Source organism: Nannospalax galili, unplaced genomic scaffold (assembly GCF_000622305.1).
Source record: "Nannospalax galili isolate Female #2095 unplaced genomic scaffold, S.galili_v1.0 scaffold24, whole genome shotgun sequence".
In the NCBI taxonomy this organism is placed as follows: domain Eukaryota; kingdom Metazoa; phylum Chordata; class Mammalia; order Rodentia; family Spalacidae; genus Nannospalax; species Nannospalax galili.
Window position 1 is genome coordinate 3,086,694 of NW_008352654.1, and position 26,229 is coordinate 3,112,922.

Here is a 26,229-nt window from a genome sequence, read left to right on the forward strand (position 1 = left end):
CTAGGGCATTATATACACTAGACATGTACTCGACCACTAAGCTATACCTCTGCCTTAGTACTTAATATTTTTAAATATTGATAGCCAGGTGTGATGGCGCACACCTTTAATCCCAGCACTCGGGAGGCAGAGGCAGGCAGATCTCTGTGAGTTTGAGGCCAGCCTGGTCTACATAGTGAGTTCCAGGCCAGCCGGGGCTACAGGGAGACCCTGTCTCAAAAAGACAAAAGAAATTAAAAAAATGTTATTACAAAAGAATTAAAAAAAAATCCACTTTGTCAGGTATGGTGGCGTGCACCTTTAATCCTAGCATTCTGGAGGCAGAGGCAGGTGAATTTCTGTGAGTTCAGGGCTATCCTGGTCTACATAGTGAATTCTAGGTCAGCTGGGGCTACAGGAAGACCTTGTCTTCCTGTACCCACATGTATACACACATACACACACACACACACACACACACACACATGCACATAGACGTGTGCACAAATAAATAATAAAATAGATCTTTTAAAAACAGATTTTCAACTTAGTTTTTTCTTTGCTGATAAATAGAAATACAACTGATTTTGTCTACTTTATATCCTCTCACTATATTAAATAAACGTAATGGTTCTGGTAGTTTTTTGTAGATTTCATAGTGTTTTCTATACAGTAGATCATGCAAGTAAATAAAGAAAATTCACATCTTTTCAGAATGAATGCCTTTCATTTATTTTACTTGCTGAACACACTATTGTCTAGTATAATTTTAGGTAAAAGTGGTAAAACTGAACCTTGTGTCCTTCCTGATCATTAGGGGAAAACATTTCATGTATTCCTTTATTAATGAGTATGTTTAATGTTATCTGTATATTTTTCTTTTTGGAAGGAATTATCAGGTTGAGAAATCTCTCTTAAGTTTCTGGTTTGAAAAAAAAAACTGGAGGGCCAGGTGTGGTGGCGCACACCTTTAATCCTAGCACTCAGGAGGCAAAGGCAGGTGGATCGCTGTGAGTTTAAGGCCAGCATGGTCTACATAGTGAGCTCCAGGACAGCTAGGGCTACAGGGAGACCCTTTCTCAAAAAAGACCCCCCCCCCAAAAAAACCCTGGAATGTTGGACTGGAGAAATATCTCAGTGGTTAAGAGCACTGGCTGCTCTTGGAAAGGACCCAGGTTCGGTTCCCAGCACCACATGGTGGTGGCTCACAACAGTTTTTGTTGTGAGCAACTCTCTTCTGACCTCTGTAGGCATTCACGACATGGGTGCCCTTACACACATGCAGGCAATATACTCATACATATAAAATAAAATATCAAAAAAATCTGGAATGGATTTTGTATTTCCCTTGTCTATTTTTGTGGTTTGTTAATATGTTGAGTACACTGATTGGTAATACTGCATTCCTAGGATAAACATTACTTTGTCATGATGCCTTATCCTTTTTTTTAATATTACTGAATTCATGTTACTGAGGTTTTATTAGCATTTTTTTGGTATCTATATTTGAGGACATATTGTTCTATAGTTGTAATAATTGTGTCTGGGTTGAGTACCAAAGGATGCTGGCCTCAGTAATGAGTTGGGAAGTACTTCTTGCTTTTTACTTTTCTAGAAGAGTTTATGTATAGAATTGATATTATTTTTTCCACAAATATTTTGTAGCATTTTGTAGCACCAGTGAATCCATTTGGACCTGGAAATTTCTTTGTGGGGATGTTTTTAAACTATTGATTTAATTTTTTAGTAGATACAGGGCTATTCAGGATATCAGTTTATTTTTAGTAAGCTGTAGCAGTTTGTCTGTTTCAACTAAGTTGTTGAAATTAGTTGCACAAACTTGCTCACAGGTTTAGCAGGATTGCTCACTGGGTAAAGGCAATTGCTGCTGAGCCTGATGACCTGCATTCTCTCCTCAGAACCCATGTTGTAGAAGGAGAGAGCTGATTCCTGCAAGTTGTCCTCTAACCTCCATACATGACCTGTGGCCCACACATACACAGACATACATGCACAAACTAAATAATTTAAAAGGAAATAAAATTGCTCAATATTTTTTGTTAGTTTTTTAATATATGTAGAATCTGTGGTGCTGTATATTTTCTTTCCTTAGATTGATAATTTTTTTTTTGTCATGCAGCGCCCATGGAGGTCAGAAGTGGCTGTCAGATCCCCTGGAACTGGAGCCATGGACAGTTGTTAGCTGTCATGTGGGTACCCAGGCCCTCTGGAAGAGCAACTAGTGCTTTTGCCTAAAACTTGCTACATGGACCAGGTTGACCTTGAACACACAGAGATTCACCTGCCTCTGCTGGGATTAAAGGCATGCACCACCATGCGTGCCCTCCTTATATTAATAATTTTTAATTGTTTTTCTATTTTTAAAATATTTATTATTTGGTCCCTTAATTTTTTTCTAAATAAACAGTTTTCTCTCTCCCTCTCCCCCATCCCTCCTCTCTTTCTCTCTTGTCTCGTGTAGGCCAGGCTGGACTCGAACTCATTGTGTAGTTCAGGATGACCTTTAACCTCTGATGCTCTTGCCTTCACCTCCCAAGGGTTAGGATTGTGGGCATGTTCCACTATGCCCAGTTTTATGTAGTGCTTGGAATTGAACCCAGGGTTCATGCTAGCAAGCACTCTACCAATTGAGCCACATCCCTAGACTCCCTCCCACCCTTTTTTTTGAGACAGGGTTTCGCTCTGTATTTCAGGTTGGCCCTGAACTCACCATATAACTGAGGCTGGCCTTGAATTCCTATCTTCCTGCCTCTACCTCTCAGTGCAGAGATCACAGATGTGTGTCACCACACTTAGCTTAACAAGTTATTAATAATCTCTCTCTCTCACCCCCCCTCCCTCCATATATATACATATACATATATATACACACATATATATACATATATACACACATATATATGTATATAATGATTATTTAAGCAGGCCCCTATAGATGGGCATTTGGGTTATTTCTAGTCTTTTTTTATAGCACAAACTGTGTTACAGTGAATATACAATTTTATATTTTAGGATAGGAATCTGTTAGGGGTTCCTGGGAATGGATTTGCCAGGTCCAATGGTCAACATGTCATTTTGCTAGATATACCAAATTCTTGTTCATAATGTCATGCCCCTTGTATCCCCACCAGCAGTGGAGAGGCTGGTAGGTACATGTCCAAGAACAGAACATTTCAGCAGTATAGAAGACTGAGTCAGGGTAAGGTCTCAAATTAATGAAACAGGTTGGGGTGGAGGACACTTGTCTGGGATATTGTAGGGGTGATTCTTATACCAGGTAGGGGTCCGACCCATGACTATGATCCGTGACTACTTCTTCCCCCTTCTCTTCCCCTTCCTCCTCCTCCTCCTCCTCCTCTTCCTCTTCCTCCCTCCCTTCTTCCTCTTCCTCCTTCCTGAGATAGGGTCTCATGTAACTGTGAACTGGAACTTGCTATGTAGACCTGGCTGGCCTCCAACTCACAGAGATCCATATGCCTCTGCCTCCTAAGTACTGGAATTAATGGTGCACACCACCACATCACTGGCAGACCCATGATTTCTAAGCAGACCAGGCTGGCCTTGAACTTACAGAGATCTGCCTGCCTCTGCCTGGATTAAAGGCATGTGCCACCATGCTTGGCCACATGTAATCTTAATGTTCTTAAAAAATATTTTCATTATTATTATTATTATTATTAATTATTATTATTATTTTTGATCTTTTTGAGACAGGGTCTCCCAGCTGGCCTGGAACTCACTATGTAGACCAGGCTGGCCTTGAACTCACAGGGATCTGCCTGCCTCTGCCTCCCAAGTGCTGGGATTAAAGGTGCGCACCACCACGCCTGGTTTTCTTTATTATTTTTATTTTATGTGTATGAGTGTATTGCCTGCATGTGTATAAAAACACCCGTGTCCTGAAATGCCCATGGAGGACAGAAGAGGCTGTTGGATTCCCTGGAACTGGAGTTATAGACAGTTGTTAGTTGCCATGTGGGTGCTGGGATTCAAACTCGGGTCTTCTGCGAGAGCAACCAGTGTTCTTAACTGCTGAGCCATCTCTCCAGCCCCATAATCTTAATGTTCTTAAAACAAGTTCTGATCAATGCAGAAAGTAGATCTTAGTGGATTTTCGGCTTTGCTGTATATTTCATATTTATATACCTTATTAAAATGCTGTTTTTTTGAGACAGGGTCTCACCGTGTAGCGCTGGTTGGTCTGGAACTCACTATATAGAACTCATAGAGTTGAAGGTAGATCAAAGAGATCCACCTACCTCTGGTGGGATTAAAGGTGTGCATCACCACAGCTACTTGCAAAGCTTGTATATCATCCAGATGCAGTTCTTGCTGAAAAATTATAGTTGGTGAAGTAGATACTGGGAGGTGACAGGGAAAGGGAATTCCACAGGAAGTGGCTTGGAGGGCGTGGGCAGAAGGGCTGGGGTCTCTTTTCCTCTTGGCCTTGTTGTGGAGAGCTATCTTTCCATAGGGCAGAACTCTGAGTTTTAGTCCTGATGTTTCTGGGCTGACATTGGGATGGCTTGATGGCATTTGGGTAGGGTAGAGAGGATGGGCTTTGTGCCTCTGCTGTGGGCTAGATTCTGTTAGTAGCTGTACGAATTTGGACCAGTTATATTGTCATCAATAGCCTCATGATTCAGACTTTAAATGTCTCAAAGGGTTTCTGCTATGATGAGAATAAGTGTGAGCTCATGGGGAGGCACAGCCTGGCATAGCGTAAAAACTCAGTAAATGTCAGCAGTTATAGTTGTGTCCACTTTGCATGTGATAGGGGTGAGAGCTTGGGAACCCCTGGGCTGGAAGAGGCAGGCTGCATTCCCATGTTAAGAAGGTCAGGATTGTCTTGGTACAAGGGACTCCAGAATTGAATCTTAGAGTGGGAAGCAATAGGAGGGCAGGCAAGAGGGACTGTTGAGGAGCCAATGAGGTGGGCTAAGTCCTGGAGTGCTGTGCCAGTTGCCTGGACTCTGGCCATTCAGGAGTGGGTCAGACATGTTTCGCTGAAAGGTATCTTTGAAGACATGCAGATTTTAGTTACCCTGAGAGAAGTGGGTGGGCAGAGCTCCAAGGAAACACTCCTGGTGTGTTTATAAAACTACCTTGCCCACTCTTCAAGCCCTATCTAAGGCCTTGTATTCATCCTTCCAGTCCTTTAACAGTGGTCCAGATGAATGTTTTCAACCACAGACCTGAATAGAGCACCTATGATGCTAGGACTACAAATATGAGTAAGAATTATTGGTGTAGTTTCGTCTCCCCTCCCCCTCCCCTCCCCTCCCCTCTCTTTTCTTTTCTTTCTGACAAGGTTTCATTATTAGGTCCTGGCTGGCCAGGAGCTCACTATGTAGACCAAGCTGGCCTTGAACTTACAGTGATTCACCTGCCTCTGCCTCTGCCTCCTGAGTGCTGGATCAGTGCCCAGCTGGTGAAAAGTTTCTTATGCAGGAGTTTTGCCTTTCTCTTGGATGGTTTGTGTCTGAGTGAATGAGCCTCTGGAGCTAGGAGCAGCAGGAGCAATGGTCATTCTTGTAGTTCTGAGTCTTGTTTAGTTGTGATTGAGTTTATTTGATCACTATTCTGAGATGTGCCGGCCAAGCCTTGGTGTATCTCTGATATACTAGTTCAGATTTAATAGTTTATTATAAGTACTCAATTTTCATGCCTTGTCTTGGTGAAGAATCCCAAGTGCATGTTATTATTTGTCTATAAATGTGAAGGCTATTAATGACCCATTGTGGTGACATACAATGGGAGCCAGATGCAGAAGAGCTCTTTACATGGCACTGATGATTCAGAGAGGAGCTTAGTGTATGCCATCCTATCTTGTCTGGTGTGGTTGGGACTGGCAGCAGATGGCGAATGGAGAATAGCATTTGGGCTCTTCATCTGCAGCCGTGGTCACTACCTCATTCTTCTCTTCCCATTCCTCTCTGACTCCGTGGCTTCTTGGCCGACTCTCCTTCAAACCCAAGTGGATATATGGGAAGGGGGTTGGGATGAAGGTGATTTCTGTTGGCTGTTGGGACAGAAGGTAGACAACTTGCCAAAGTTCTGGAAGGGCAGGGTTCATCACTTTAGCACAGGTGTTGGCCAACAGCCTAGCCTGTGAATGAATACGTTTTCCATTATGGAGAAGTTTCAGTGGTAGCATGGTCCCACCTTTGGGATGCTGCAGGGCGAGCCCTCCCCTCAGTGGACTTGAACTTCCATAGTTTGAATGGACTGGATCAATCACTGCAGTGCTTTTCTCTTCTGCTCAGCTGCTAGTCTTTCCCCATGTCTTTTCTAGTCAATTTTATCTTCTCAGTTCTTCCTAGCTCCTGCCTTGCCAGAGATGCCCAGTCCCACCTGCAAACTTGAACAACATGTATAGCTAGGTGTTTTTTGGAATCTCTGGCCGCCGATGCATCAGACTTATCCTAGCACATTTTTCTATGGAACCAGTTTTAGCAAGCGTGCGAATTTCTGTCTGAGTGTGCCTGTTATGCCCATGCTTTCACACAGGCAGAGTGTGGGAAATGGAGTTGTAGCTCCAGGCAACAGAACAGCAGTTTGCACAGAGGGGTCTGTGACTGGAAGGGTAGCTGTGGCCTTGGTTGCCAGGGAGGATTGGTTCCCCTCTCATCTCCTGCCTCCTGTTTCCCCTCGTTAGTATCCACACCTAGCCCCAGGCTCACTCCTCAAGGTTAATTTCCCTGACAGCAGCTGGGGCTCCATCCTTCTCCTCCTCCCCCCCTCTGTCTTCTCTACACATGGGCCTTTGAGTTATGTGCCTCCTGTTCTAATGAGATAAACAACATAAGTCTCATGAGGCTCTGATCTTCCCTCCATAAGTGTAATTCCAAGGTGGAATGTGTTGGTCCTGTAAAGGAGCCCTGGCACCTGTCTGCTTGGAAATGAGGGCAAGGAAGGGGGTGATTAGCTCTAGGAGAGTTCTTTGGGGCCATTTACCTGCTGAGACAAGGTGGATTCAGAGCAGAATTCAAAGAGAAGTGTGTTTCCATCTGGTGGTTGAAGCAGTGGCATGGGTAAGGCTGTCACGAGGCACACGGTCCAAGACTCATCTGTATCAGCAACTTGTGATGGTCAACAACTGATGATTGCCCAGTCTTCATTATTATAGGGTGCTTCCTCTTGAATGTCAGTGAATCCCCCAACAGTCCTGCAAGGTAAGCATCATGGATGCCTCATTATGGTGACAGGCAGGCTCAGATAGGGGCTGTCATGCTTTCCAGCACTCATACATGTGCTCTCCTGCTGCACCATGGGGCTTCTCCAATCTAGAGAATAAAATAAAAGCAGTCCCTCCTCTGGACATTTGAGCTATTGCTAACCTTAGCTCTCCAGAAGAGAGGGCCTACAGCTACCATCAGGATGGCCTAGGTGCCACTGCCCTGCTGGGCAGTGACTAGAGTGCCAGGCGCATGTAGGACCCGGACTAGTGTGGACAGTTCCAAATTCTGGTTCCTTAGATCCTTTGAGAGCACTGGCCGGAACTGGCTTTTTCTCACTCACCAGCATTGGCTCAGGTTAGAAATACCAGGAAATGGCAAGGGACAGAAGAAAACCCATGGCACAGAGTCCGTAATGTAGATGTGAGTAGTTTCAGAACTGAGCCTAGAGCTAAACCCAGGGTCCTGCACATGTTAGGTAAGGTCTCTACCACTGAGCCCTTCTTATCGGATGGTTTGTGTCTAGGTAAATGAGCCTTCTGGAGCTAGGGCCAGCAGTTGTTCTTGTATTTCTGAGTCTTGTTTAGTTCTGGTTGAGTTTGTTTGATAATTATTCCTAGGTGTGCTTGCCAAGCCTGGTGTGTTAAATATTGGGGACACTCAAGATGGATATGATTTCTGCCATCCTGGATCTTTTACGACCAGTCAAGGAGACGCTAGTAGGCAGGTGATTAATTATATTACCTTGGGGGAGATACAAGGAGGCTTAGGATCCTCTAGTAAAGATCATTAAGCCAGTTTGGTACATCAGAGAACATAGGCAAGCAGCAAGTAGATGATGCTCAGACTTCCAGAGGTTCTCAGTAGACATTAAAACAGTCTATAAAGTTCTTAAGACACAGTTGTCCAATTCTCTTAAAGGCCGTCCTACATTCAGATCAGAGGATCCTGACATGCATTTGGGCACTAGCATTTCCGAGAAGTTCTCCAGGTAATTGTGATTTCAACTGAGTTCAGAGCTACTACCCCAAATGATGGTGATAAATGGGACCTGTTCTGTGATGTGGAGGAGTGGGCCAGTACTTGGGTTCTCCCTAAGATCCTGGGAGACTATCCCCAGAGGTGGTCTGAGCATCTGGAAGGGACCCAGAGTGAATGCATCTATTCAGAAATGACAGGACCAAAGAAGACATGTTGTTGGAATGAACTACAGCAGAAACATAGCTATTTCCCGGGATGCTTTCTCTCAGAGACGTCACAGCTGCCCCAGCCTCCGTAGCAGGAAGTTCAAGCTTACTTACTCAACTCATTTGGCTTTCTATACACCTGCCACAGTCTGGTCCTTAGACCTTCCAGCTGTGGAACCCTTTTCTGACCCAGAAGCCCACGAAGCAGTAGCTTTCTAGCTTCCATACTCAGTAACTACAGAGGCTCAAAGGGGGCATGGATCCAAACCTCCAGTGTAATCACTGTCCTGAAACCAGTAGCAGTGGATGTGTGATTGGAGCAGTACTTAGCATAAAAACTTACTTCAACATTTTGGGTCCTTGAATACTGGCATGGTGGCCTATGCTTTGGACCCAACCCAGTGGATGAGTAAAGCTGACACATGAGCCAGTGGATATATGGCAGTAGAGCTTTTTTTCTTCTTCCTGGAGCAAAAACTTTTAATGGGCATCATATTTTACAAATACACCAGAGAATCATGCAGTGCTACCTGCATTGGATGCAATTGTGGGCCACAAGTCTGCATACTCCTTTGCAACTGAGCCTGTGATGGCAGAATCTTTCATCCGCCTTCATTGTTTACTATGACTCCTGTGTTATCTTCAAAGTAAAGAAACACCCCATCTTTTCTTCAGTATGACTTTCGTTGTTGAATTACACTGCTGATGGACCTTCTTTCTTAGCTCTGGTTTGCCCTTCTTCACTGTGACCATCACCTTGTCACCTACACCAGCAGCAGGAAGTCTGTTCAGCCGTCCCTTGATTCCCATCACAGAGCTGATATAAATTTTTGACTCCTGTGTTGTCGGCGCAGTTGATCACTGTTCCTACCGGAAGACCCAGGGAAATATGGAATTTCACATCAGAGGACCCACCATGTCCTCGCTTCGACATCTTGGACCCCTGGACAGAGGCAAAAAGGAAGTAGCAGTGGAGCTTTTGTAGATATTTTTCCATAAAGGCAAAAGCTGAAAGCAGTTCCCCATCTTAAATTTTTCTTTTTTTTTTTGGTATGGTATATGTGTGATGTATGATGTGTGTGTGTGTGCAAGTGTGCCTGCGTGTGGTAGCCAGAGGTTAACTGAAGTGTCTTCCGTATTGATTTTCACCTTATTTTTATGAGACAAGGTCACTTGGTGAACCTGGAGCTTCCTGTTTTGGCAGGACTGGCTGGCCAGCAAGCCCCTAGGAGCCATCTATCTGCCCTCCCCAGCACTGGGGTTATTGGCATATGCCCTTGCATGCTGGGGATTGAACTTGGGTCCTTTTGCTTGTGCAGCAAATACTTTGCCCACCGAGCCATCTCCCCATATCCATTCCCTTAACATGTGTGTTATGCATACATGTATATGTGGATGCATGCACCAATGCATGGAGGCCAGAGGAGGGCCTCAGATGTCCTGCTCTGTCACACTCTGCCTTACTCCCTTGGGACAGGGTGTCTACTGAACTTGAGACTAAGCTGGGTTCCAGTGATCCTCCTGTCACTTTCCTGCTCGGCATTGGGGTTACAGGTGCAAGTGGCCATGCCACTTTTTTTTTTTTTTTATTGTGACTGCTACTGATCCAAACCCAGGTCCTCATGCTTGCACAACAAGCATTATTACTCATAGAGCCATCTCCCCAGCCCCTTCTTAACTTTTAAGGGCTTTAAAGTAGAAGGCAGCAGATGCGAACAGGGTGGCGATGTTTTTGATCCCTGTGCTCCTTCCTAGGAGGAGGCAGTCATGCTCTTACATGGGACTGCACACATTTGAACAGCTGCCACCATACAGTTATCTACAAAAGACAGTTGCGACCTCAGAATGCAATGGGAACATATTTATTCATTCAACAGATACTGAGTTAGGTTCTTTTATAAGCCAGGCACAGTTCTTGTTCTAGAGATTCTAACAAGGCTAGGGCAGCAAAGTCCTGCTCTTCCTGGGCTTTTTATTTCAGTGGGGGTGGTCACTTGACTGACTGGTTTATTTGGAGAAATTTCAGTCTTACAAGACTATAGATTAAGCCGGGCGTGGTGGTGCATGCCTTTAATCCCAGCACTTGGGAAGCAGAGGCAGGTGGATCTCTGTGAGTTCAAGGCCAGCCTGGTCTACATTGGGAATTCCAGGCCAGCTGAGACTACAGGGAGACCCTGTCACAAAAAAGACCCCCCCCACCAAAAAAGAAGAAGATTGTAGATTGACTGACTCGCCAGCCTTAAGCACCTGACTTCTCTCCTCCGACTCTGTCCCCTGCCCTTGTCTCTGGGATAGGTTTTGTGGGTCTGTCTAATATGGAAGGCTCCCTTCAAGGTCTCTGGCTACCACACTGCCACAGGGATCACAGGAGCATGGATGATGAGCTAGAAGGTTCCCCATGGGTGCTTGGCATGGCAGTGATACTGGTGGTGGTGGTAGATGACAGATGCTTTTGGGTGACAGTGTAGCACACTTCCCCATTTCTTTGTGTGAGGCCTGACATGTGGGCCAGGAGGTCCAGGGACACAGGCCATGTAGCTGGGTGTTCATGTCTCTGTGAAGTTGCCCTGGTCTCCCTCTGGACTCTGCCAATGGTCAATGATTGACAGTGGTGGGAGAAGCCAGTGAGCAGATCTGGGTCTTTTGATCCCAAGTCCTTAAAATGCTTCCCAATGCAGGCTGTCTCCCAGGTAGGCTCACTGACTTCTGCTGCTTTGCCCTGATGGGAGCCTGCTTAACCTGACCCTGTACAGAGCAGTGGTCATTGCAGAGCCATTGCAAGCATGTTACTGAGGTAAACTCTGGGCAGCTCATCTTGGAGTTTGAAGGTTCATCTGGTGTACTCCAAAGGCCAGAGGGAAGAAATGGATTTACTAAAAGCAGTGGCTCTTCTTGACATAGGCCTGCTAAAGAGATGGTGGAACAGATGGAATAGCGGTCTGGGGTGAGATGACAGATTATGCCTTGGTTCTACCATGGTCCAGCTGTGTGATCTTGACAAGTCACTTAACCTCTCTGGGTTTTAGTTGTCTTTCACTATGAATGACAAGATTAGGCAAGGTAGTTTGTGAGGTCCCTTCTGGTCTGTAGCCTTTTATCTCTACACTGTCTCTGTCCACAGGCCTCGCACCAGGCCAGCTGTATACATACCCTGCCCGCTGCTGGCGTAAGAAGAGACGATTGCACCCGCCAGAGGACCCAAAGTTGAGGCTGCTAGAAATAAAACCCGGTGAGTGCCTTGTGGAAGTCAGCTGGGCCTGTGATGGGAGCGATGAGGAGACCTGGGCTGTCTGCAGTAAGGCTGGCTGCCCTTTTGTCCACACAGTGAGTTTACTGAGGCTGAGAATGCAGCTCAGTGGTAGAGTGCTTGCTTTGCATGTGCAAGGCTCTGAGTTTGATCCTTAGCACTGCGAGAGAAAGTAAAACAAAGTAAGAACTTTTCTGGAGAAAGAATGGCGCCCGTGAGGCATGGGAGTGTGTCTGCCTGCCCTGAGTAAACATGGCCACGTGACCTTTGTGCTTCTTTGCCCTTTGCTGTCTTGTACCTTTTCTTTCATAGACCAGGCTGGCCTCAAACTCTCAGAGATCCGCCTGCCTCTGCCTCCTGAGTCCTGGGATTAAAGGTGTGTGCTGCCACACCTGGCCCTCTTTCCTTTTCTTCCCTCTTGCCACCCTAGGGAGGCAAAGCCAACAGGGACCCGGCCTGGGCAATTTCCTTCCTCCTGGAGCCCAAGGTGCTGTAAGACTTTGGGACAGGTGCTCCCTTTCTTGCAGCCTCAGTAAAGACACAGTAACCCAATTGTGTGTTTCCATGGAGGTGAGAGTACCCTGGGAATCTTCCCCCATCATCCTTGTGACTTTCTGGAGCATCATGCTTGGAAAGGATTAACTTGGAGAAATCAGAACTCACTTTGGCCATGTGGGTGTCAGGGTTCAAAACTTAGCCCTGGGAGTGCAGCTGCTGGGGGGCCCTGCAGGGGGAATTGTTGCTTTATCCCGACTCACCTGTGATACTTCTAACCATGCCTGTCTTCATGCCTGTGTAAGGTTGTAACCAGGCCAAGTGCATGTGTGTTGTGCTTTGTTCTAATGGTACCCCTTAATGCTGGATGGTTGCCTCTACTTTGGACCTAACCCAGTGAATGTGTAGACTAAGGTGAAAAATGACAAACAGGGGACTGGATTTTCAGTCATGGAACATTTATAGATGTGACTCAGGATGGTGGAAATAGCACAGATATTATCTTTCAGCATGCCATCAGTCTAGAGAGGAAAGAGCTTTCATATCCTTGTTTTGTGTTTTTGAATTACAGCACATGTTTTGTACTTTCCCATATCTCATTTTGAACCAGCCACATTTCAAGTGCCCGCTAGTACAAGTGCAATTAGTAGTACCACGTCGGTCAGTATGGTCCTTAGGCCTACATTCAGAGTCTGGTACTGAGTAGCCACAGCAACAGTGGCAGTGGCACCTGGAATCACTGTGAGTTTGAGGACAAGCCTGAGTTATATAGCAAGTTATAGGTCAGCCTGGGCTACATGAGACCCTGTCTCGAAACAAAACCCCAAAACAAACAAACAAACAAACAAACAAAAAGAAACCCCCAAACCAAACCAATCCTTCCAACCCCAAAATTCCAAAAAAAAGAAAGAAAAGAAAAAGGATGTGTTTGATGATATCATAAAATCAAATACACCAAGTGCAGTGAAATAACAGGTATTATTAACCTCCGTTCCTGTTTAGTACTTTTTCTGTTTCTTCACGTTGTAGATAGGTATACTAATTTAATGAACTCTTAACGAGAAAATTTCCCTTAAGACCTTTATTTTATGATTATAAAATTAATATACATTAAATATTAAAATACACCAAGAGATAGTTGAAATCCCTTCAGTCATAAGTGTTAGAAGCTCAGACCTAACTTGCCTAAGCCAAAAATGTAAATGGGTTCACATAGCAGCAAATCTGTGTTTGTCTGTCTTAATGTTTAGTCTATATCCAGGTGGCCAGAAGTGTAGCAAGGGTTATATATCCTGCAGTGCCTCTTAACACTCTCTTCTCCTCAGGGGCAAGCAAGGTGGTCACCAGTGGTCGGAGACTCAGCATCTTTGGTATCTTGTGTACAGTACCTTCCTGTAGCTGTGACAGAGAAGCCCCAGGAGGACTGAATAGCTGGCTAGGTTTATGCCTGATCCATCAACCTCCATCATCCAGGGGGCTGAATGCTGACTAAGCATCACCCTTCTCAGCAGCAGTGTCTAAATAGCACACTGCTTTGCAAGCTCTCTCCAAAGCCTTTCTTTTTCGTTAGGTACCTGGCCCTACCTTAACCCCGGGGGTTAGAGAGAGGTAGAGGGTAACAACAGTGTTTCAAGCTTATTTCATAGGTAAGAGCAGTTGGGCCATGGGCAGAGCCAAGGGGTATTTGCTATGTGTGGCTTTTGCATCTGAGAAGCTATGGACTACTGCTTGTGGGACCGAAGCGAAAAATGATTTTTGAGAGTTTGATCTCTCTGTCTGTAGATACTTACTTTGGGCATCCTGGCCTTCCAGCATCTGCTCCCTGGCTGTGGCCTAGTAGGGAGCAGCTGTGTTTCTAGGTGCTATGGACCTGTCCGATGCTCGGCCTGCCATGACAGGTGAGGTAGGAGAAGGAAGACATTAAGGCTGGTGGCTTTCTACAGGGGTCTCCTCAAGCACACAGTGGCTACATCTGTGACGCTTGGAAAGACTTCCTAAGTCTCTGCTTTAAGCATGAGGTGGAAGTGACTGTACCAAGTTCAGAGGAAAAGGTCCAGCACTAGAGATGTTCAAAATTCTGAGCCAGGGCCTGTTGTAGAGAGATGAGCCATGCTTCTGAGAACATAGGCCTTCAGGAGAGTCCTGTCTCCAGGTGGCTGCAGCCTAGATCCCTTGGGAGGCCACGACTCAGGTACTGAGACACAGTAAATAGCCTAGGTTGGGAATCAGGAACTTTTAAAGGTACAGCCCCTTCTCAGAGCAACTTGTCCCTACTTTGGGTAATCAGATCTACTATAAAGCCCAAGAAACCAAACCCCAAACCCCCAAGCCTTTGGCCAAATGCTGGTCACTTCCCATCCTGTTCTGAGTCAGCACCACCAGTTCCAGCCTGGTGCTCAAGACACTCCTGTAGGTAGAGAGTAAAGATGCTCCGAGTACCTCAGCCCTGGGATGACAGGTCTCTTAGCCCAGGATCTGGAAGTGGCTGGGGTGAAATAACACCGTCAGTGTATATGCCACGTTCTTTGCAAGGTGACTCAGCCAGGGGGGCTGGGGGGAGGGAGAGAGGGAGGGAGAGAGGGAGGGAGAGAGAGAAATGAGAGTGTATGTAGGTGTTCATGTGTATAGAAGCCAGAGGTCAGCCTTGGGTATCATTCCTCAGCAGTCAGCCACATCGCTTTATGAGATGGGGTCTCTCCTTGGCTTGGCGCTCACATGTTCAGCTAGTCTGACTTCCCAGGGAGCCCCAGAGACACTGTCTCTGCCTCTTCAGTATTGGATTAAAGTGCGTACAATCACATCCAGCTTTTTTTTCTTTTTTCTTTTTAAAAATGTGGATCCTAAACCAGGCATGGTGGCACATGCTTTTAATCCCAGAGGCAGAGGCAGGCAGATCTCTGGGAGTTCAAGGCCAGCCTGGTCTACATAGTGAGTGCCAGGCTAGCTGGGGCTATAGGGAGACCCTGTCTCAAACCCGCCCCCCAAAAAGGTGGATTCTGGTGATTGAATTCTACTGACTGAGCTATCTCCCCATCCTGGCATTTGAAGCTTTCACAAATCCAAAATTTTAGGAAAGCACCTTTATCTGTCTACAGCACCTTCAGCAAAAGTAGAAGGCGACAGCTCCTCTGGGTGGATTCTCATAAAATGATGCCTCTTTGGTGGGTTTTGGATACAGGCTGGACCTCAGCTCCTCTCCATTGCCCTTGCAGATGTGACCTGCCCACTTCTCAGTGACTCTGTCCTCATTATTCATAGGATGCAGTTTCTTTGAGGGGGAACCTTCTCCCTTTGCTTGGGTGCATCGTCCCTAAATACCAGGTTGACTTAGACAATACTTTTAAAACAAGCAATCTCTTGTTTTTATTCCATTTGATTTGGGAAGAGAACTCAGATTTTTGGTTGATGCTGTTGAGTATGACTCAGAGGAGAGTCACTCACTGATGGAGTCCCTGGAGACCTTGCTACAAATTCCTATGAGGTTAGTGTGTGTGTGTGTGTGTGTGTGTGTAGGGAGGGAGAAGGTCCCTTCTATCTTTGTCAGTGGAATGGGAAGTCTTAGTAGTATCTTCAGTATTTCAAAAGTACTGGTTCAGAGCTAGAGAAATGCTCAATTGGTAAAGAACTTGCTATATAAGCCTGAGGACCCGAGTTTGGATCCCTAACACTTGCCATGTAAAAAGTTGGGCATGGTGGCATGCATCTGTAGTCTCAGTGCCAGGGAGACAGAGACAGGAGGGTCCCTGGGGCCTTATGAACAGCAAGCCTAGTGGATTAGTGAGCTCTAGGTTTGGTGAGAGCCCGTCTCAAAACAAAGGTAGATGGCTGTTGAGATGGCTCAGTGGGTAAAAGCACTTGCTGCCAAGGCTGATAACCTGAGTTTGGTTCTTAGAGTTCACAAAGTGGGAGAGAACTGATTTCCACAGGTTGTCCTCTGATCTTTGCATGTGCGCATGCACATATACATAAATAAATAGACACAATAATAAAAGAAAAAATAAAGTGGAGAGTGACGGAGGAAGACATCCAATATTGACCTCTGGTCTTTATACACATATGCATACATGTGCACCAATATACATGTGCATATACACATGACACATGAACACACACTAATGGCTCATTGACTTAGACTAGGGATTTATCATGCATACTAAATATAATTTATTTTTAGATACATATTATCTATACTATAAACATATTTATCTAGACACAGATAGCTACTGTGGCATTGTTTATAACAACAATAAATAAAGAATAGAGGCTATTAGAAAACCCTTTGTTAGGACCCTAGTTAGATATATATCACATTTACAAAACAGAACACTATTTTCAAAAGAGTGACTCAGGCTGATAAGATGACTTAGCAAGTAAAGGCATTTGTTACACAGCCAGGTGACCTGAGTTCTAGCCCCAGAACCCACAAAAAGGTAGACGAAGAGAACTGACTCCACAAAGTTGCCTTCTGGTCCTGCTTGCCATGGCTTGTGTGATCCCCATCCCCACCCTCTCCTACATCCTGTAACATCATACATACATGTGTGTGTACACATATTACTAATAAATAAAAAAAGTGACTCCAAAAAATGGAAAGAAGTCTAAGATATACTGCTAAGTGTGAAAAAAAATAAATTGTATAATGTTATGTATAATCCTCTTTGGAACAAATTTGCTGAAAATCAATTTATCTATCCTGGACTGAATCTTTTTAAATTTACAGAAAATAGAAGACCGGATTTATGTTGGAAGAAAACCAACCTGTCTCCCCACACTTGGCACCCTCCACTACCCAGGCCCTGAGTACTTACTTTCCTGGGCTCTTCCCTACCCAGGTTGCTAGGGTGGGCTCCCCTGAGCTCCCCTGGACATATGCTAGGAATTTGGGTATGTTCATGACCTTGACGCCCAGCTGGGCTCACTGCCAGCATCCTGAAATGGCCTCATCTTGTGAGAGGAGATCCTCCATGTCACGAGTGTCTTCCGTGTCAGACATTCCATGGACAGGGAAGAGAGGCCACAGTGTGTGTGGTGCCTACTTTCTGCTTGTCCTTTCATCATTCTTTAGGTCCCTGCCAGAGCTTCATAGGCCAGGTGTGGGAGGCTGGCACGAGGTTGGTGGGCTGTAAGGAAACCAGGTCAGGGCACAGGGAGGAGGCTGCAGCTTCAGCAGTCTGGAGGGACCTTGGAGAAGGTTCTGATTTGCCTCCCTCCCACTCCAAGGACAGAGCTCATCTGTGACAAGTACACTCCCAGGGAGGGAGCTAATGGGGGGGGGACCTCATCTGGCTGTCATTAAGTCATTTGTTTCTGGCCAGAATTATATTGTACAAGGATGGAGGGGCTTCTCAGTTCAGTGGCCTTCATTCCACCTCTCTGTCACTGTGAATATGCCACCCCTTCTATGTTTATTACTTGTTGGGAAGAGAAATGTATAATGCGGGGTGGGAAAGGACTGAAAGCTGGAGACAGCTCTTTGAAGTCTGAGAGTATGCACGTCCTTGGACCTATGTGTTTCTCACACCAAACATTACCCCTTCAATCTGTCTTGAATAAACACCCCACAACCTCCCACTTGCCTGGGCATCTGAAGGACAATACAACACTATTTCTTTAGGCGGACTAACAATTGAGACAGCGTTCTCTGTAGCTTGCACTTGGTCACAGAGCCAGTGTAAGGTGTTTTACAGTGCAGACATCACAATTCCTACAGCAGGAAGGCTGGGGTCAACCTCCTCCTGGCCAGTCCCTGAAGAACAGAGTTCTGTCCTTAAGAGGGAGACAGATGAGAAAGGTGGATGGTAAATGTCCACAGATTAGCCCCAAAGCAGGGCAAATATTGGGCAAAGACTAGCTCCTTCAAAAAGGGGCCTCAGGCTGGAGATATGGCTCAGTGATTTAAGAGCACTGACTACTCTCGCAGAGGACCTGGGTTTGATTCCCAGCACCCACATGGTGGCTAACAACTGTTCATAACTCCAGTTCCAGGGAATCGGAAACCTTCTTCTGACCCCTCCATGGGCACTACATGACACGGGTCCACTTACGTACATGCAGGTGATATACTTATACACATAAAATAAAAATAATTTTTTAAAAAGGGGCTGAAAACTTTTTTTTTTAATGAGGGAAAGAAAAAGGTTGGGAACAAACTTTCCCTTACATCCCTCTGGATTAAATGCTCATAGTTTCCTTAGATCAGTTTAGCATCTTTCAACCCCAGACCTTTGGTTCCTGTGGTCTCAGGAAGGTATTATCTTCCTTTTAGAGGTTGGGAGCTATGATACAGATTAGGAAGTTAATTTCCCAAGGGGCATCAGTGGTGAAGCCAAGGCAAGAACCGTAGGAAGCTGGTCAGAACTGGCATCATTTGCTCCAAGACCCAACACACACATTCATTCTAGTGTTGGCAGACTGAGAGGACCTTGAAGGCTGGAGTCCCTCCTGCTCCCCAAGAACTGTGACCTTGTCAGCCCCTCTGCCATGGGACATTTGGGGAGCAGTAGACTCTTTGCCTCCTTTGCTGAATTCTAAGAGTGATGGGAGGGAAGGCAGCCAGAATGGGTTCTGGTTCTTTCTCCTGATCTCCTTGTTTTGGGCAGCCTCTGAATGACTAGGGATGAATGACCAGGATATACCCACCCCCTCCATGGGATGTTGTTGGGGAAACTGACAGGAAAGCAGGAACCCTGAGGGAGACTGTAGCTCAGGATGCCCCTAAACAGAAAGTCTGTAAACTGGTCAAAGACCCTCCGAGGGGATTCCCCAAGGGGTGGTCCAGGAGGAGGTTTGAGTCTTTTCTATGCCCGCCTAGGGTGCTGTCCCCTGTCCTTGCTGTGTGGAACTGCCAGAACTCTACAGATGGGAGCAGGCTGTGGCCAACTTCCCCAGCTTTTGCAAATCCTGCATCTTAATTAGTTCCCTACTGTTCTTGTACATGGCCCACATTTTAATAGTCTTCAGGCTTCTTCTACCATTTGCTCTCTGATGCTTGGTGTGATTTCTCTTCTCCCCAAGACAGTTCCCCGGGCTCCTCCAACACCCTCCCATCCAAGAACAGCTTAAGGAATGCCGATGTGCCAAGCATGTAGGCTGAGATTGATGGGGTGTCGGCGGGCTCCTGTGCCCCCTGGCTCTCCTCCTCTGCCAGGCACTCTTCAGATGGATGAGCCAGGTGGGGGTGGGCACAGGGGGTGGTGGCAGCTGTACAAAAGGGACCAGTGGAACCCTGAGCCAGGTGTGATCCAGTGGCCAGCGTGACCTTCTTCTGGGCCTGTTGAGGACTCTGCTGTGTCCTTCCAAAGGGGAAAGACACTGGCTCCCGCCCCTATCTGTCAGTGTTTATTTGTCTCCATGTGGGGGTGTCTGAGCTTGGTACGGTCAGGAGAATGGATGCCTTCAAGTGCATCAGGGGGAAATGACCGGTCATTTATCTCTTTCCTGCAGTGTCAGAGCCCGCAGCCATCCATCCTAGGTGCGTGTAACAGCTGTCTAGTTTGTTTCTGGCGGCCTCATTCATAAGGCATCTGGGCAGAGGTGGGCAGGCTTCCAGCCCACTTCATGATTCAACTGCCTGTGTACCAACCTGCTCCTGGGCTCCTCTGAAGTCTCAGGGACACAAGTGGGATTGGGTGACGGAGTCGAGGTGTCACTAGCACTATTTGTGCTCCTGGCAGGGGACACAGCCTATAGCTGGAAGTGGACAGGTAGCCCCCAGGGATGCTTCAGTTTTCACAGCTTTTTTTGTGGATGGGCCTGGAAGAGTTATGTTTAGGGCAGGGGCTATAAGCCTGAGTATCATCCAATTTTGCCATTGCCTCTCATCTCTCTCTTACCACTGATAGGTACAGGGCAGGGGCCCATCTGCTTCTTATATCTGTGTCCCTAGCAGTCAGTGCAAGGCCTGTTGTACAGTAGCTAAATAGTAAAGATATATTAAAGAAATGAAACTTAGAGAAGGTACCAAGTTCTTGCCGTGTCCTTTTGCAGTTCTTGTGCAGCTCCCCTCATCTTTATGGACTTGTAGTTCTACCCTCTTGCCTGTCTTTGGTCATAGGCTATAGTGCTCATCCCTTTTCTCATGATCTGTAGCAGAAAAAGCACTGAACAGAGGTCCCAAGGCCTGTGTCCAAGTTCGGACCCCTCCATCCACTGGCTTTGGGAGTTTGGGCAGTTGCCTAGGTGATCTGACCCTTGATTCTTCATGTGTGAAATGTGGATCATGGTAGCTTCATGGGGTCTTTCTAAAGGTTATGTGGTATGGAGGGAGGGTGAGGAGGACTGGAAATGTTCCTTCACTGGACACAGGGGATGATCCAGGAGACCTCAGCTAAAGCTGTTGCACTCCTTAGCACCGTTGTAGACAGCTCGCTGCGCTGCAGGAAAAGTATCTAGTCTAGAGCCAGAACACATTGTGTCTTAGAGTCTTTCTCTAAAGCTCTTGTCTAGCGTCTTCTACACAGAGGAGAGACCTGGTACTTGGCTATGGGGCCCACTGTCTGCTTTTACTGTACCTGCTACATGCTAAGCCAGGTCCAGCTGCCTGAGCTTTTCTTTTGTTCTTGGTATATAGGATGGTCTACTTTCTTCTTAAAGAAACTATCCTCTGTGGGCTTGCCCCATTGTGGCTCTACACCTGTCTCCCTTAGCATTAGACACTTGACCTTGACACAGGCAACCCCCTATTTCGATATGTGGGGGAGGCTCCTGCTCAGGGGCCAGGGGGCTGCTGCCTAGTACACTCTGCCTCTAGGATGACTGACAAGGAGAGCGTAAGTTCCCGGAGGGCAGAGCTTTGTCCCTATTGTGCTAGTTCCCTCTCATCCTGGGGCTCCATATCTACTGCAGAGCCTCCTAATTCATCCGTTTCTGTCCTCATCCTTCTTCATAGTGATCCCGTTACTATATAGGCAACATCCTGTCACTCTTTGCTCAAGACCTCCTATGGCTTAACCATCACACTCGGGGTGGAAGATATTCTCACTGCCACCTACGCGCATGCGGCTCTTCAAAGCCTCTGTAACTTTGTGAGCTGACCTCCTGCCAGTCCCTGACTCACTGTACTCCAGGCAGATGGCAGCTTCAAGGCCCACAGCACTGATGGCTCCCTGCCTGCAGCGTCTTTGTGTAGATAGCAGAGTGGCCCTCCTCTCACTTTTCCTCCAGGTTTGTGCTTTCCTGGTTATGTTTGTGTCACCATTCTTCTGTCACCCCCAAAGAATATCTTCCCACCTCTGCTCTGTCTTTTCTCCAAAGCACCAATTATCAAAGGTTAGACTATAGATTTATAGATTTCACTCTCTTGTTTCTTGTATGCCCCCACACCCCAATGGACTGTTTCTCATGAGCTTGAATATAAATTCGTTGAGGGCAGGGATTTTTGTTTGGGGTTCACAGCTGTGTCCCCAGTACCTAGAACAGAGCCGGGCACATAGTAAGTGCTCAGCCATCATCTGTCAAATGAGTCAGTGATGTGGAGTACCTTCCAGCGTGTTTCTGCAGTGTTTCCCCCAAATTGGAAGGAGCTGTGCCCACCCTGGCTTTGAGACAGGGGCAGCCTCTCAGAGCTGTGCCTCTCCTGACTCTTTAACTGCTCCAGATTCTCCTCAGCTGCTTCTGTCCTCTCTGGGCCGGGTCCATTTGGGGAAAAGCTGGGCCTAAGCACATCTGATGGCTCGAGAATGTTGAAAGGGAAGGAGTTTGGGCTGAGGAACAGAAGAAGAGGGAAGAGGAGGGAGGAGACAAGAAGGATCTCAGCTCTGTGGAGCATCTGCTGGGCCATACCCTTTATAGCTGCTGTTTTGTTTGGTCCCTAACAACAGTGGGATGTGGGCTTTGTTCTCTCAGTTTTATAGATGAGGAGATCAAGGCCAAGTGTGTGGGGAGGGTAATAGATCTGAGATTTTACCCAAGAACAGCCAGTTGCCCTAAACCCTCTGAACTATTTATTTATTTATTTATTTTTAATTTATAGACAGGGTCTTATGTGCTGCAAGCTGGCCTTGAGCTTGCTGTGTAGTCAACAATGGCCTTGAACTTCTGATCTTCCTGCTTCCACCTCTCCAGTGGTAGAATTATGGGTGTGTGTCACCTACATCCACTTTATGTAGTGCTGAGGATGGAACCTGGGTCTTTGTGCATGCTAGGTAAGCACTCCACCAACCGAACTACATTTCCAGCCCTCAACTATCTATTTTTAACTTTCCCCAGCTTTCAAAAGGGATACTTGACAGATGTGTGTGTGTGTGTATGTGTGTGTATAGATAGATAGATGATAGACAGATGATACTATGATTTTTTTTTTTTGTAGTTCTAGAGATTGAACCTTGGGCATGGTTGGCAAGGACTCTACCACAGAGCTACACCCCTACCCTACCTGATGTTTGATACATGTATACATTATAAAATGGCCAAATGAGATAATGAACACATCAATCACCTCACACACTTTGTTATTTTTTTGTGGCGAGAACATTTCAGATCTATTCCTTCAGTAGTTTTCAAGTACATAATGCATTATTAATAACTAGTCATCATGCTGTACCATAGACTTCTAGAATTCATTCATCCTATCTACCTGAAACTGTGTATCCTTTGACAATGTTCCCCTCATACCTTGGAAACATCTCACCCCCTCAGCCCACTCCTGTCATGATGCCTCTCTCTTACCTGTCCCCCGAAGCTGCTTGTTTGTACTGCAGTTTGGTCCAGTGGTGGCTTCCTTTGATATCATGGGTGTTTTTCTACATCTCAGGGCTTCAGAAATGCTTTTCTGTGGTCCTAGCCTTAGATTCTGGAAATCACCATTGTGTGTCTACTTATAGGAACATGGGTAGGAACAGTAGGGACCCCCTGGGGAATGATGGTCCTATTGTGTGGATGCTCTGATATTCTAACACAATCTATATTAGGCCCTGAGGGATGCAGCCTGGGTGATGGTTCCTTAACATGAACCTCATCTATTTTGAGCTCTATGAGTCATAAAACAGGGAGTCAAATACAGTCAAGAAAATGACTCCTCTAGGGAACTAGCAGACAAATTCCTGGACCTGCCACCATTGTAGGAAATCAGATCTCTGGTTGCTATCTCTTTCCTTCTGCCTCCATCAGCTTGAGAATCTGCTGGGATAAATGAAATCCTTGCTCCTTGGTGTAAGTTGATATATAAATCCAAGGATATATGATGAGCTTAACTCCTCAAAATAATAAGCACCCAGAAGAGAAAAGTGCACATTTGTATTTTTGAAGAAAAACTAGAGGCAGGTTAAAAAAACAAAATGCAAACAACTGAGCACTCACAAGCTAGCAGGAGACTCTGCCATTGTCTGTGGGCTTGCTCCCTGCCTTTGTACCATAACTCTATCTCCAGGCCCCTGCGTCAGAGGGATCTCATGATGGATGGACGGATGGATGCGCCTTGTCGGGGTGTTTCACCACAATTTCCCCTGGGGCATGCTGTCTGTTGGCAGAGCCCAGCCTCCCGAAAGACGGTATCTCTTGCAAACTCGACAGCTAACAGACAGCTCTTCTCTTTGTATATTTCCCCAAAGAAGACCTGTCTTAATCTGTTTTTTTTTATATACAGCATATTTTATTATAATCCACATATGACTTTCAGGTTTCCAGTGCTCCATCCTGAGCCTAATAATGAAGGAGAAGGAGTCAGAGGCTCCAGGAGCCTGTGACATCCAAGGCGTTTGCATTTTTAAATGACCTGGGATTTAATTACTCAGTGTTCTCCCATGTCGCACTTTCAGACTCATCTTGCCTGCATCCTGTTAATGAGCTCAGTGGCTCCAACAGCCCAGTGGAAGCTTTTCTTTTGGTGCATTGGGTGGCAGGCTTAGGGCACCTGTGTCAAAAGCTTATGGCTTTGATCTGCACCCGAGAGGATGGCGGCCCTGTCTGGAGCCTAGGGAGAAGCCACTGAGCTTCACTGGCATTTTTTTCCTCTTTGCTTTTATTTGTGGCCTTTTTTTCTTTCTCTTTCTTTTTCTTTCTTTCTTTCTTTCTTTCTTTCTTTCTTTCTTTCTTTCTTTCTTTCTTTCTTTCTTTCTTTCTTTCTTTCTTCCTTTCCTTCCTTCCTTCTCTCTCCCTCCCTCCCTCCCTTCCTCCCTTCCTTCCTTCCTTCCTTCCTTCCTTCCTTCCTTCCTTCCTTTAAAAAAGATTTTCTATGCTTCAATCCTTGTTTGTCTAAGATATTTTTTTCTTATTTGGAAACCGATTTGCTTTGGTTTGCACAGAAGCTGTCTCTCGTGTGATGGATCGTGCTGGAAGTCACCCAAGGAGTATCTCTGTTCCCAATTAGAAGTGAAGGCAGAGCTGCTTACTGGGGCCTAGGGAGGTGGCTGGCTTGGGTGACAGCTGCTGCCACTCTGGAGAGAGTAACGATCCGTAGGTTTATATCCATGTGTATAAAATCAGGCTAATTTAAAGATGAATTATATGTGTGTGTGTTTTGGACCATTTTCTTTTAATGTTAAATGTTTGATGGCTCCTGTTGGGGTATGTGGTCTCCAAATTTGTGTGAGGTTAAAAATGAGTAGACTGTGAAAGAATCACTGAATCCTATATCCAGACGAGCCACATTAGAATAAAATTGAATCAGAGGCATCCCCAAGGGCTCCTAGAAGCATGTGTAAGAGGTATATTCTGGGAGAGCTTGGACCTGTTAACTTTCTCTGTGCCCTGGGACCTTCTGTGGTTAAGAGACAGAGAATGCACCCTTTGCTGGGATGTTGGGGATAGGGGAGTGAGGGGCGTGAGGGTTGGGATGGTAGAGGATGCGGGTGTCAGAGACTGCGGGGGTGGTGGTAGGGGAGTAGTAGGGTGGGGGTTAGCCTTTCATTCTGACTATCCAAGTTTACCCACAATGCTTTGCAACTGGTGTTTGCCAGAGGTCAGCATGAATGCTGCTTATGGAATGGTACTCCACTGGGTATTAAGCAGGCAACATTAGGAGCTGCGTTTAAATTCCTTCCACTCATTGAAAGTGGAACTATCGTAAGCATTTCTTTTAATTCAGTAAACCTGCACTGTCCAATGTGGTAACCACTAGCCCATGTGGCTTTGGAGCCTTCATCTGAATTTAAATGTGTTGTAAGGGGAACATACATACCAGTGAGGTCTTAAGACTGTAAGTAAAAGAATGTAAAATATCACATCAATGTTTAAATATCAATTTCATGTTGACATGGGGATATTTTGGAAATAGCGGATTAGAGAAAATATGAACGTTAATTGTACCTTCTTGCTTTTTGAAAATGTAGCTACTAGAAAGTTTGAGTGATACGGGCAGCTTCTGTTGTATTTCTACTGGACCATTAACAGCAGAACGATTAAAATTTTGATAATAATAACATAGCATTTGCAGGGCACTCCCAGTGTCTCAGGTTCTTTACATATGTCACCCAGTTTTGAACCTGGTGGCGCACGCCTTTAATCCCAGCACTTGGGAGGCAGAGGCAGGGAGATCTTTGTGAGTTCGAGGCCAGCCTGGTCTACATAGTGAGTTCCAGGACAGCTGGGGCTACAGGGAGACCCTGTCTCAAAAAGACCCCCCCCCAAAAAAAAATAAGTCCACAGGATTCATTTCTCATGCTGTTTCTCACACGAGGTGTTTGGGCGGCTCCTTCTGGAGTTTCTCAAGACAGTGCGCTCACTACCCTGTTTGATTGTCATACCAACACTATGTGTTGGATGCTGTTATCGTCTCAGGTAACTCATCAACAGAGACTTACATTGAGAAACTGACCTGAGGCCCCCTGCTGATACATGGCAAAACTAGGGCTTGACTCCAGGCCTGTTTGAAAGCAGCAAGTATACGAGCCAATGAAATATGTTGGTAATTAGGGGACACTCAAGCTCTCTGTGACCTTGGGAAAGGCCCTCTGTTTTTCTGTGCATCTTCACCATTTCTCTCTCTTGATTCTTACTGTGTGTATGCCAGGTAGACAAGTTAAAGAGGATCAAGAGTAGATTGAGTGATGGGAAGGCTAGAGGGAGGCATAGTTGGTCGGGGAGGAAGAAGGAGCAGCAAAGTTTCACAGCTGATGGAAAATTCCACATGAGGGACAAATACCATTTGGGGAGGTAAAGAGCACATGAGATGTTCACAGGGAGCACA

General features: G+C 46.0%; 1 protein-coding gene and 1 pseudogene across 2 annotated transcripts in view; one reads left to right on the forward strand and one right to left on the reverse strand.

The window, feature by feature from the left end:
* Dpf3 (double PHD fingers 3) overlaps positions 1 to 26,229 on the forward strand; it is a 297,152-nt gene that overhangs the window by 133,494 nt on the left and 137,429 nt on the right. For both annotated transcript variants that reach the window (XM_008849803.2, XM_008849804.1), the window contains exon 3: positions 11,487 to 11,594. In XM_008849803.2, the coding sequence (XP_008848025.1) occupies positions 11,487 to 11,594 (108 nt within the window). The remainder of the gene's footprint in view (positions 1 to 11,486; positions 11,595 to 26,229) is intronic.
* On the reverse strand, positions 8,882 to 9,302 carry LOC103747396 (annotated as a pseudogene).